Source organism: Drosophila montana, unplaced genomic scaffold, assembly GCF_035044405.1.
Source record: "Drosophila montana isolate Dmon_TW-CO22-7 unplaced genomic scaffold, ASM3504440v1 contig_3079_1, whole genome shotgun sequence".
In the NCBI taxonomy this organism is placed as follows: domain Eukaryota; kingdom Metazoa; phylum Arthropoda; class Insecta; order Diptera; family Drosophilidae; genus Drosophila; species Drosophila montana.
In genome coordinates, this window is record NW_026997953.1 from 7554 (window position 1) to 21088 (window position 13535).

Here is a 13535-nt window from a genome sequence, read left to right on the forward strand (position 1 = left end):
CTGAAATGCAACCTGATGTTGATGATTGAACTCAAACATGGAGTGGTTTAGCAATAACAGCATAACCCTCAATAAATTTTCGAAAATATGACGTGACTCCAAGAAATCGTTGAATAGCTTTTTATCTCTTGGTATGGGAAAATTAGCTTCTGCCTAAGTCTTTTCTTTACTTGGCCTAATTGAGTTGTCTTCAATTATGTATCCTAGAAACTGTACTTTTGTCTGCAACAACTGGCACTTGGTCCAATTTATGTGCAATCTATTTTTTGCAGCCACTGTCAAAACTCTACTTAGCTTCAGTACCCCCCCTTTTATATCCTTACTTGGAATGATATCGTCATCCATGTATATAACTGCGTCATTACTCTTAACTAAGTCGCGCAAAACAGCCATTATGAATCGTGTTAATACTGCTGGTGAAATTCCAAACGGTACATAAAAAAATTCATATTGACTGGTATGAGTAACAAAGGAAGTGTATTTTTCAGTGGTAAACACCTTTGCATCCTGAAGCTTTTCTAATACTGTGTCCATGTGTGCCATTGGAAAATTATCTCGAACAATTTTTTTGTTAAGCCACCTAATGTCGCAACATAAACGTTTCTGCCCATTTTTCTTTGAAACCAATACCACTGGAGAGGCAAATTCTGATACGCTTGGTTTAATAATCTTCTGGGCTAGCCATTCTTCTACCTGGTTGTCAACAATTTTTGGGTTGGCTAGCCGCCGAGGGTGTTGGAAAACTGGAACTTCGTTATTTAAAATTATTTTCATTTTAACAGGCGCATTGACATTTCTTTGCGGTTGGTTATTTTGAACCATATTCCTAACCTTGCTTACATACTCCTAACTGAGATGGGACAGATTCAGATTATCCGTAATTTCTCCATTCTCTGTACCAGTCATGCAAATACCTTCGAATTCCGAGAGCAGTTCTGCGCAAGAAGAACGTACTATCTGTTCCTGCGGCTTCCTATCAATTTTAACGTTATTGTCGACGATTCGACGAACAACCTGCGTTCCGTTTTTGGTGACCTGCAAGTCAATGTGTTCAAGAATAATTCTTCCCAAAATTGCTTCAAATCTAATATCCTCATCTGGAATAATGTGGAACTCTATCTGCATTTGAATCATGTCAATGGACACGGGTATGGTAATGCTTCCGTAAGTTGGAACTTGAGTTTCTCCGATGCCTGTTAGACATTTTGCAAGACCACTTACTCTTAAACTTCCAAGTTTTAAGAATATGCTTCTGCGAAGTAAACACAAATCGGCACCTGTGTCTACAAGGCCATTGAATTTTAAATCTGCATACACAATGTCTTTGAGCTCAAGTCCTTTTGAAGTAAAACTGCTAGTCGGCTTTCTGATCAATTTCATGTTTTGAACAATATGTGTGTGTAGGCTATTTTCTTGTTTAATCGCAATTTGAACTTTGCAGCTTGCAGCGCGATGCCCTGGCCGCCCGCATTTAAAACAATTAAAAGAACCTTTTGTGCAGTCTTTCTTAAAATTAGAACCGTCTCCGCACCTAAAACATCTTATTGCCCTTTCGGCCGAGTCGACTGATTGATCCTCTCTGTTTGTGTGCGACCAATTCTTGGTCTTTTGTTCCGACCCGCCACGAGACTTTTTGTAGGCCTCAATTTGAAATTTTAGCTGCCTGATATACCTGGCCTGATATAACATTGCTTTCTTTATTCTGCTATCTGGAATGCCTGCAACAAAACATTCAATTAAACTAGCTTCATCCAAATTTATTGGCCTTGCAATTTCCATTAAAGCATACAGAAACTCTTGCAAGGATTCGCCTTTTTTCATTTGTCGCTTCTGTAATATTCTATGAATCTCTGCCGTGGACAGTTTTATTGTAAATTCTCTAAGAAGTGCAGATTTTAAAGTCTCCCAGACTCTAGCTTTCCGCACACTACAAACAAATGACAAATGACCACTGCACTGTTACCGTACACTCCTCTAACTCTTCAACCCATTGATTAATGTCAAGACTATCAGAGCCTGAGTATTGTGAAACACTGCCTTCTACATCTTTTAACGTAAGCCAGGATCGGTTTTCAGTTCGTTCTTAATTTTGTGCAACATTCTGTGCTGGGTTAAGGCTGTTATGAAGTAACAATCTGTTTTGTAAGTCGCATTTCACACCGGTCGTCTGCAAACCAAGCTCGACTAGTTTTAGTCGCAAGTCCGCGACTCTCAATACCATTATCTCATCGACCTGCATCGTTACAACTGCACAAATATTTTAAATATTAAGTGTTGATATTTTCAGATCTTATTGCTGTAAAATTATCAATAGCTTATTTCTAGCATGCAAAATACAACTGCATACATTTATCGGATATTATCGATATAGCTTTTATGTGTTATTTCAGATATATCGAGCAGACACCGCTTCTGCTAACGTCGACTTTTTGCACATGCAAAATTTAGTTCGCCGCCTCTCGTTGTTTTTCCGCGCTGTCGACTATCGAACGCTGCTCCCGCCTCGAACACGAATTTGCTTTGCTTAACTCACTCTTGTGTTCGTCGTTTTTCGCCTTTTTCGCTGACTGTTCGTTGCTTCTGCTCGTTGCCTCTACTCGTTGCTTCTGCTCGTTGCTTCTACTCGTTGCTTCTGCTGACGCCAACGCCATGAAATTCTGCACTTAGGCTGCTGCGTCTTCGCACTCGCTGCCTCCGACGTTGCCTCTGCTGTCACCGAATTTCACAACACAATGAAATTATGCACTGAGCTTCCTGCGTCTTCGCACTCGCTGCGTCCGACGTTGCCTCTGATGTCACCGAATTTCACAACACTATGTAATTCTGCACTGAGCTTGCTGCGTCTTCGCACTCGCTGCCTCCGACGTTGCCTCTGCTGTCACCGAATTTCACAATCCCAAAATGTTAGGTGGCAACTCCGCAATTTACATTAGCGTCAAACTTTACCACCGCCAACACACGTGTATACAGTTTATACCTATTTAACACATAGCCCTGCATTCGTTCTTTACTTTTCAATTCAATCAAAAATCCCGGATGAGCCCCCAATTTGCACAATCTCAGCTTTCTGGTAACGCAAATGTTCAGCGATAAGGTTATTTTATTACAACTGTTTAACGCTTTGATTGTTGAATCAACTTGAAAGAACATGAATGCGGCTTAGATGTAGTAAACTTTAAAGAGTAACAAGATTATATGTGCGTGCGATGCTTACGAGTTATTGGTATCGACTGACTCTAATTCGTTAACATTATGTAATCATACGAGCGACCTCTGCTAAGGTATCGGTTGTTCTCGCGCATGCGGCACAAATAGACAACAGGCTGAAGCAGTTAGTGTGGACGTCAAATATCAAGTCAAGCGTTCGAAGAAAAGAAGTACTGCTGTGCGGTCATGCTCGACGTGAAGCAAGCCTTTGATAGGGTATGGCACCCCGGTCTGCTGCATAAACTTAAGGCAAACTTACCAGCATCCTACTTCGATTTTCTAAAATGCTACATCTCCTGCAGACAGTTTTACACTAAGTGCGGTGATGCTATTTCATCTATAAAGAACATCAGAGCCGGAGTCCTACAAGGCGGCGTTCTGGGATCTCTGTTATACACGGTGTACACAGCCGACATGCCTGTCAGCCCGGATCAGAGCCTCTTGGTTGCCACGTACCCGGATGATACCGCCTTTCTTACAACGGCCAACACGCCGCAGTACGCGTCCTCCATTTTGCAACGTCAATTGAACACCCTGGACAGCTGGCTGAAAAGGTGGAATATCGCGGTCAACCAAGAAAAATCGACCCATACCACTTTCACGCTGCGCAAAGGAAACTGCCCCCAGTTTTCCTAGATGGATTACAGATTCCGGTAAGCACAACGCCCAATTATCTTGGCATCACACTCGACAGACGGCTGACATGGCGTGAACACATTGTGCGCAAAAGAAAGCAGGCTGAAAACAAGCTGAAAAAATATTACTGGCTGATTAGTAGACAGTCCAAATTGAAGCTCCGCGTCAAGCTTTTAATCTATAAAACAATTATCAAGCCAACATGGACTTACGGCATCCATCTTTGGGGTACCGTCAGCAAGAGCAACCTGAACATTGTTCAACGACTTCAAAATAAAACTCTGCGTATGTTATCTAACGCGCATATTTACTATGATAATAAGGTAATTCACAGCCAGCTTAATATACCTTGGGTAAAGGAGGTTTTTGCCAAGCTGAGTGATCGATACTTCGCCAGACTAGGCAACATCCCAAATAATCTTGCCACCAGCCTTTTAAAAAACAACTCAACAACAAGACGGCTCAAAAGGAAACACCCACTTGACCTCCCCCAAAGAGTCTAACTCCAGACATTCCAATGCTTCCCCTACACTAAACACACAAAACAGACACATAGATACACGCAATACATAACTGCCAACGGTCAAAGAAAACATTTAATAATTGCCCAAAAAGCGGGCAGATTTTAAATAAAATAAATAACAATTAAGTTCAAAAAAAAAAAAAAAAACAAGTAGCGAGTTGCAGCGACATTTGCAAGGGCTGTGCCAAGAGACAATGAACGCAGCGTGCACTATGGATCCCGAAAATAAGAAGCAGAAGTTCTCACACATCACTTGCCACTATTGCGGAAGGGAAGGGCATAAAATTGCTGACCGCCGTCAGAAAAAAGTTCGTGAGTTCAAATCATCAGGCGGTGGAAAACCCAATTTCAGAGAAGCCCCAGTTCGTAAACAAAACCACTGAAAGACGAGTAAACTTAACTGAACTTGATGACACCTGGCTTATAGCTGAACACCAACGAGATCCCAAAATATCAGCTTTTATATTAAATTACAAAACAATGAAATTAACGAAAATATTGCACATACATATGATATGAGATTAGGCTTGCTTAATCGTAAAATTCAACGAAATGGTTACCAGTAGTTCCGAGGGCATATAGATGGGCCGTTAATAATCATATTCACGAGGCTGTAATGTACCTTGGTTGGGAAAAGACCCTCCATAAGTTGTATAGTTGCTATTGGTTTAAAGGTATGGCAAAATATGTCTGAAAATTTGTTAATAATTGCATAACGTGTATACTATCGAAACCACCCTCCGGGAAAATTCAACAATAAATGCACCCGATACCCAAAGTTGATTGGCACGCAATTCATGTAGACATCACTGAAAAATTAAGTGGCAAAAACGACCAAAAGGAATATGTCATTGTCCTTATATCCTGTACTTGTATTATACACTGAAAATAGATACCGAAAATTGTATAGAATCAGTTAAAGCAGTTATATCTTTGTTCGGTGTGCCAACCTGTATTACAGCGGATCAGGGCCGATGTTCTGTAGGATCTGGATTTAAAGAATTTTGTTCTGCATATAATATTAAATTGCATTTGATTGCCACAGGAGCTAGTCGCGCGAATGGGCAGGTTGAGCGTGTGATGGGCACACTCAAAAGTTTGCTAACAGCTGTAGCATGGCAACACGCATTAAAAGAGATTCAATTGGCAATCAATCAAGTCCATTACAACTTCTAATTGGAAAAGATTTAAGGCCTTTAGGGATGCTGTCAAATATTATCAATGAAAACGATGAAAATGTATTAGATCTAAGAGCACAAGCTAAAAATAATATGATAACGAATGCGCACTATGACAAAAAAAGAAGCGATAAAAACAAAGCGAAAATTGTAAAGCATAAAGTGGGTGATTATGTTCTGCCCAAGTGTGGAGAGATTACCAAATTAGATCCTAAATTTAAAGGACCGTTTGTAATAACGGAACTATTGGATGGAGATCGATATGGGTTGAAGTCATTAAACAGTCAACGCACTTTTAAATACTCACATGAATGTTTGAGAGCGTTACCGGTCGAGATAGTTTCTGCAGAAATCGATCAAGATATGATGAGTTGGGGGGTTGAAACAGGCGAAAATGGTAGTACCAGTGGTGGTGCAGAGATGTGTGGTGGCGTTGAAACAGACGCAAATGGTAGTACCAGTGAGGGTACTAATAGAGGCTAATAAAGATTGTGGCGTTGAAACAGACGCATAAGCTTGTACTCGTGAAAGTACAAAGTGAGCCATTCTGAGAAACATAGGTAGACTTCATCCATCTTAAATTTTTTGGCTAAACTTAAATTTCGAGCGCTGTTTAAGAAACAAAAACTTGAGCAGTGCATTTCAGCGTGAATTGCCAAATTCATACACGAGGTCGTGTAAGCGTCCGTATTGGCCGTGCCGAAGAATGTATGTATTTACCGAAGGGAGAAATAAGTAGTAATTGTACACTGTACACTGTACAATTGTACACTGAGAGTCGGTGAGAGAGAGAGAGAGCGACTCTTACTCTCCCTAGCTGAGTGTGTCCGGTGCATAGTGTTGTTGGTGTGCGTGCAGTTCTTTGTCTGCTGATTCGTGTAACGACACATAGAAAGCGTTACAAGAAGGAAAAGCGGTTACCGCTGGTTTTCGATGCGTTGCAAGAAGCAAAAGCGGTTACCGCTGGTTTTCGTTGGTAATCGTTGCGTTGCTAGGCAAAGAATTGATGTGGACAGACGAAAGTAAATGGTCTGAGCGAGCGGACGTGATTGCGCACTGCGAAAATTAGAAAAGAGGAACAAATGCCACCAATCCCACCACCGAGGAGAATATCACGCTATCACTCTCCCGTTGCTACAAGGGCGCTGATCGATTTATTTGCTGTGTTCTCATTAACTTATATATATTTCTTGAAAATATATGTAAAATTTGGGGGATCGGAAAGAAATCGTATTGCTAGTTTGAAATAAAAACAATATCATTTGAATCGTATTACGAATTTCTATATATTATATTACTTAGGACGCAACGTTTATTTACAGTTCTTGGTCACAAATATATCGTTTTATAAAAAATTCTTCAGGAGATTCCATCCATTGTAAAACATTGTAAGCTATCAATTTTTCCGGGCTGTAAATAAGTTTTCAACTTAATACAAGTAAGTTTAATGAATGCGTAAATGGCAGTTCTGGCAGTTCAGACGAACAGCTGATTTACTCAGCCCGAGCCTACAAAATGCATTTAGGCAATCATTACATGCGTTATTAGGCTTACTATGCATTTATTACATTGGACAAATAACCTGTTTATAATGGGAGGTGACTTGTGGAGGGAATTTGATAAAAACAAGATTTTGTACAAGATACTGTTATTTAATTTCTGTTCAGCATTTTGCAGTGTTTCAATTTTCACAAGACCCCCTTCTAACTCCTTTTGGAATCTTTTTTGTTTGTCTTTTTATACCTTCAACCCAAAAATTCAATTAAAAATAGCTACAGCTATGGAGTTACTCAACAGAATTACGAATTTCTATATATTATATTACTTAGGACGCAACGTTTATTTACAGTTCTTGGTCACAAATATATCGTTTTATAAAAAATTCTTCAGGAGATTCCTTCCATTGTAAAACATTGTAAGCTATCAATTTTTCCGGGCTGTAAATAAGTTTTCAACTTAATACAAGTAAGTTTAATGAATGCGTAAATGGCAGTTCTGGCAGTTCAGACGAACAGCTGATTTACTCAGCCCGAGCCTACAAAATGCATTTAGGCAATCATTACATGCGTTATTAGGCTTACTATGCATTTATTACATTGGACAAATAACCTGTTTATAATGGGAGGTGACTTGTGGAGGGAATTTGATAAAAACAAGATTTTGTACAAGATACTGTTATTTAATTTCTGTTCAGCATTTTGCAGTGTTTCAATTTTCACAAGACCCCCTTCTAACTCCCTTTGGAATCTTTTTTGTTTGTCTTTTTATACCTTCAACCCAAAAATTCAATTAAAAATAGCTACAGCTATGGAGTTACTCAACAGAGGGATATCCCTTATTTATATTTATCTTAGCACAAAATGTATTTTGTAGCGAATCAGTAAATCTTATTTAATATCCTCCACTTGATGAAAACTTTCTCCATATTCCCACATAAATGCGGCCATAAGCTGAGCACCCATAATATAGTTTTGTGTACTTATTCTTTCGTTGACAGGAGAACCTCCACAATCGTTCTTGGCAATAGGCAAAACTAACACATTCTTCTGTAAATAATGTTGAAACAGTGAAGGAGCCATAAGAGCACCACCATCGCGAATAAAGTTGGGATTCATTTCGTAAGTTTGAGTCATGGCGCGAAAAGCAGCCTTGTATTCAGGACTATCGCAACGACCGTTCCAAGAGGGTATTACTAACTTTTCGCATAATTTCATTTTATTGGGAGAATTTCTTCGTACCCACACATTTCCAAGATGCTGCTGCAAAGCATGGGTTACCTGCGCAGAATTTTGATTGGGTGCCATCGAAATTGAAAATTTTCCAGTCACTTTATGTGGGATGATAAAACGTACATTGTTCTCGGCATTAGCACCTTCAATTCCATGTATTGATAAATGAGGCGTGACCCAGTTCTCAGCCAACGCCGCCTGCTTTTGTGCTTGATGCGGCAGGTCTTGGACATCAAGACTCTGACCAAACTCGTGATAATTGAATTCTGTGAAGCGAAAAACATTTCTATCTATTTGTAATGATTCCAGCGTTCCTTCAAAAAGAATGTGCATTTGACAATCAACCAGCGAGCTTAGCAAATAAAATAGATCCGGAAGTGCCTCAAACAAGGTTCCAGAGTGCTCACAGCTACTTAAAGACCGATTGGCGCATTCAACCTCCAAATGATAGTATACCAATCCTCTAGAACCATATACAATACATGGTGTAACATTGCTTTGCCAACGTCGTGTAGCCATTACAACACAGGATACCTCGCGGAAAAAACTGATACGCTGCTGTAAAACATCCTGCAGGCCAAGACTGCCGCTGTGCGCCATGCTTTCAATAAGAAACACTAAGTTAATAGGAAGTCGCAAGCCAGCATCACGATATGCTTGAACAGCGTTTAGCCAGCACATAAGTGGTCCTTTATCTAGGGCCACACCTCGCCCATATAAATAGTTTCCAATCTCCGCCATGACAAATGGATCTGTAACCCAACCGTCATCTAATAATGCTTCCTCCACATCAAGGTTACCATACACTAGAATAGTTGGCTTGTCTGCACAATGCTTAAGAACTCCAATAATAACTTTGGGCATACGTATGATTTTTAAGCACTCAGGTAATATTTGCATACCCATGTGCTCACCAAAGGCTACAACATCTAAGGCAGCCAGTCGTTTAAGAAGCCATTCTATTGCGCGCTCCAGCTCATTGCGTGTATCTTCACGGGTAGATACTGTTTCGTAGCCCACAAGTTCCCATAAATCATTAATGTAGCATTCACGCTTGATTAATACCATTTCAAAGAGGCGGCTCATTGGGTTATTTGGAACTGTTAGTAACTGTTTTGGTCGTGTATATTCTGTTGATATATTAAAAGTCTGGCTCATAGCTAGGAGAATATCACAAACACAAAAATAAACAATAAATTTAGACGTTTACATAGAGAGTGAATGATTAAAAAAAATTTAAAGCCTCTGATTCAAAATATAATACAAATTATTTGTTCCAGGTACCGTAGATAGGGGATAACAAAATAAGTCGGACTGTCGGTCTATTCCAATAAGCTTTTTATTATTATGAAAGTATTCAACCCAGCGTGTCTTTATCTAAATGTAATATCGTCACTCCTCGTGAAGTATCATCACTTAAAACTACAGTTTTCAATAATTTGTGATCGTTAATTTTGGCCTCCTCACATGATTATTCACGACTATAACCCTTAAAAGCAAAAGGTTGTGTATTAATAGCCGCCAACGCCACTATCCAGTCACAACCTTTTTATATACTTTTTTAGTCAATAATCCTAGCAATGCTAGATATTTCGTTGTTGAAAATTCAATTTGTAATCATTCGAATGGAACAATTGATATTGAGTGTATCAACTGTTTCTTAATGCCAATGTGTCCAGGCCTCTCCCCTATCTATTACTGAAATTGCAGCCAATGTGTCCAGGTCTCTTCCCTATCTGTACCTAAATTTTGCATAAAACCCTTCTTTGGAGGTTGCATTGCTCAATTGTAATCCTTATTCCTTATTCATTAGTGACCACAAAGCCCCGCCGTTGCTTTCGCAAAGGAATACTGCTACTCTTTATTACAGCCTTAATTCCCCGTTGTCTACTTCTTCTAAGCCATCCTGGTTTATTCCAAACCTAAATAATATTAGGTATATATATTTCAGAAAGTTTAATAAGTCAGGTTTGACTGTTGACTTGGCATTAACATATATATATTTATATATATTTATGTAGAAGTACCCCCACCCTAAAAATAAGTTTGATACAAATCGAACATACCTTAAAACTAAGCCCTAAAAATCTTACAATCGCATTTCCTTCCGAGGAAGCTTGGATTATGGGAAAAGTGTGATACACGTCTCAAATGATTTTTCTTAAAGATCTTTGGAAATTAATTTGAACACGAAACTACACTCACCAAATCTTTGATCCTCATTTCCACCATTTTTTGAACAAGCATCTTTGAAAAGTAGTTTGAGGCTGATCGGATGCTTAACATAAAAGTTTAATAAAAACTTTTTTTCGATTTTTTCACACATTGGCTGGCATATTCCGTAACCCAGTCATAACGTGCACATTCATCACATAAGGTAACTACAGTGAAAATTTCAGCTTCCTAGCTCTTACGGTATGGGCTGTGCGTTGATCACCAATCAGCCACTCAATAAGTCAGTCAGTCAGGACAAACAGTTTTATATTGTGAAGCGGCCACTAAGGTAGCACCCCACAGTTCATAATAATAGTTATAATGTATAAGCATTGTATAGTATATAAGCATTATATTATTTATAAAAATGGTTAAGGCACCGGCCGCCGCAACAACCGTGCGTTGCCGATCGGTTGCTCAACACCGTCTTCGAGAGCGTAACTTCAATTCAGCGGCGAAGAGCGAAAGCTCCGAGGTGACGTTGCGAAAGCTCGCGGCGAAGTTGAGCGACCAAGGCAAGTGCAGGACCCGCTTGCGAGCGTGCAGGCACTTTTGGAGCGAGTATCAAAGTTATTAGACGCGTGTAACTAAAGGCGAAGCAAGGGGGACATAACCTCGAGTGTGCACCCGAGCGCTAGGGTCCAGTGCGGCAGGCCCTTTGAATATGGAAGTTGAATAGGGTACTGTACGGGAACGGTAGATTGTGAAATGGTAAAAATAATAAACGTTCGTAGTTATTTTTATTGGAGTATTATATTAATCGAGAGTACTTTGTACCTAGTACCTAGTACCTTGGTTCAACATAACCCCTTTCCCTAACCTAGTGTGTAGTGTGTGTGGTTCAAGGCTTAGACCGCCGTCTGCATGAGTAATCCCGGCAGTGTATGCGATTCGAGGCCTATACCGCCGTCCGCGTGAGTAATCCCGGCAGTGTGGATGTACTTCCTTCCCTACCCTGTAAAAGTAGTATGAGGTATGATTTGTTCGAAGCACTTCCTCCCCCATCTAAGCCCAACATCCTAGCAAATTAACAAATGTCTTCTAACCTGCAGACCCTAGTGAGACTGAGATGTGTACCCCGGTACAGTAGCTCCCTTACAAGTGGCGCTCGAGCAGGGACATAGAGGCGTTTAAGGGCGTGGCATGTTTGCGGATTAAAGCCCCGCAAGTATGCCCAAATAAGTGTTTTTGAAGAAAAAGGTGAGGATATACATCTCCTTTTCTGTTACTGTTTAGTCGGGCATACCCTAGAGTGTATGTATCCTTACAGAAGAAAAGGAGTAGATAATATACCGTATATGGGCAAAATATAACTCTAGGGTATTATGTAGTCGAGCATACCCTAGTTAGTGCATTTCATACCCTGTGTTAGGCGACAAAGTGAACACCTGCAAGAGTTAGGCGTCGGAGAAAAAAACAAGATAACGGTCGGTCGAAAAAATAGAGAGCGCGGGAGTGAGGCAGGCAACGTCGAAGCTTGCACACGTGTGCACATCCGCGCGTCGCAGTCAATGTCGGCGCCGAAGGGCCGTTATGGTATCGCGGCAACGGCTATACTGAATGCTAGAATGAATGCTATCCCAAGTTGGTTTCATTCTTAGAACAAGCCAAACGGTCTTCGTGTTTAATAAGTCTTCGATCTTTTATTCTCTCCTATTCTCTCTTAATTTCAACGTTATTTTTCACATTTTTTGTGTGGATGAAGTGGATGGAGTGTTGATTGGAGGGAATTTCTGCAGCTTGTAGCATTGAGGCTACAGTAGGATCCAATTGGGGAGTGTTATTACGGTGAAAGAGTGTATTGTCACGATCCTTGCACGTAAAACAATTATAAGCACTTGTCAAATCCTTTAAATGATGGCCCCTCGCAAAAAAGTTCAAAAAAGTTCCAAGTTACCCTTTCGTTGATGGCTAATTGGAGGAAGCTTGGGCACAGACGGATGGGATACTTCTCCTTAGATCACAGTTTACAAGATTGCAGTTTGTTAGAAATTTTGTTCTTAAAGGAGTTAAGCCTTTTTGCTGTAGGAGGTTCAGTTCGAACAATTCTGGAGTTCGCTTAATTATTTGTGGCGGGCTTAAGCTCATTTATCGCTTCCAGCGTACGACAGTGACTCCTGTCTTTCGATAGACAGCTGTGGTTGGTGTGCTGCGGACAGTTACGCAAGCAGGACAGCGCTACAGAACTGTAAGGGAGATGGTCTTCACAGGAGCGACATTGGTTTTCGCTGTCAGCAGGTGGTCTCTAAACTAAACATGTGCAGTTTCAATCCAGGTGTAAATTGCTGCTCTCGATGAATTCTTGCCATCTTTGGAGGAGTGGGCTTGGCAGGTATTGGTACCTACCCTATCGGAGGGGGCGAAGAGGAACTCATTGGTGTCTGCTTCTAGCGTACACCGAGAGTCTTCACAATGATAGCTTCTTCAGTCTCCAAAAAATTGGCTCAAAGTAGATACTCTCTCGGAAGATTAATAAGCACAGCCTTGTCGTTGAAGATCCATTTGCGCAATCAGAGCTGTGCGTAGCTCTTCGATGGCACGGACATCACCATAAAATGTGTGCCCCGGCAAGCACGTCCTCGACGTACATAAAATTGGAACAAGACGTCGCTCGCCAAAGGATATTGTGAGCGAACGTCAGTGGACAGCTACTGCAGACCGGAGAAGGGAGCGCAATTGACACCAAAAGTGACGGCATTGAGCTCATAATCACAGAGCTCGCCCTCACTGTTCAGGTAGAGGATTGGGTCAGCGTGGATTTGCCGATACAGTCTGTTTATATCGGCGTTAAAGGCGTTTCAAGATCTGGATGGTTAGGTCGGATTATAAAACGGGTCCTGTATGTAAGACATCGTTCAAACTTTCACTATTTGAGAAAGGGCTGGAGGCGTAAAACACAACGCGAATCTTCGTGTTTCTGCTGTCCGGTTTAAATACAGCGTGATGATGGAGATAAAAGTTACTGGAATCGTTACTATGCGGGACTTGTTTCATATGATCCAAGTCCAGGTAATCCTTGATCGCGGAGTCGTACTGCTCTTATAGCGG

The 13535-nt window shown here is 40.7% G+C and overlaps 1 protein-coding gene across 1 annotated transcript; it reads right to left on the reverse strand.

Annotated features, from left to right (window-relative positions):
* Positions 1-7852: 7852 nt before the first annotated feature.
* On the reverse strand, positions 7853-9501 carry LOC135430730 (cytosolic non-specific dipeptidase-like). The gene has a single exon (XM_064685501.1). It carries the CDS (start codon positions 9429-9431, stop codon positions 7932-7934), a length of 1500 nt encoding a protein of 499 aa, XP_064541571.1. The 5' UTR covers positions 9432-9501; the 3' UTR covers positions 7853-7931.
* Positions 9502-13535: the final 4034 nt, after the last annotated feature.

Excerpts from the sequence above, each read along its gene's own strand:
- LOC135430730 (XM_064685501.1), bottom strand. The coding sequence starts at position 9,431 with ATGAGCCAGACTTTTAATATATCAACAGAATATACACGACCAAAACAG.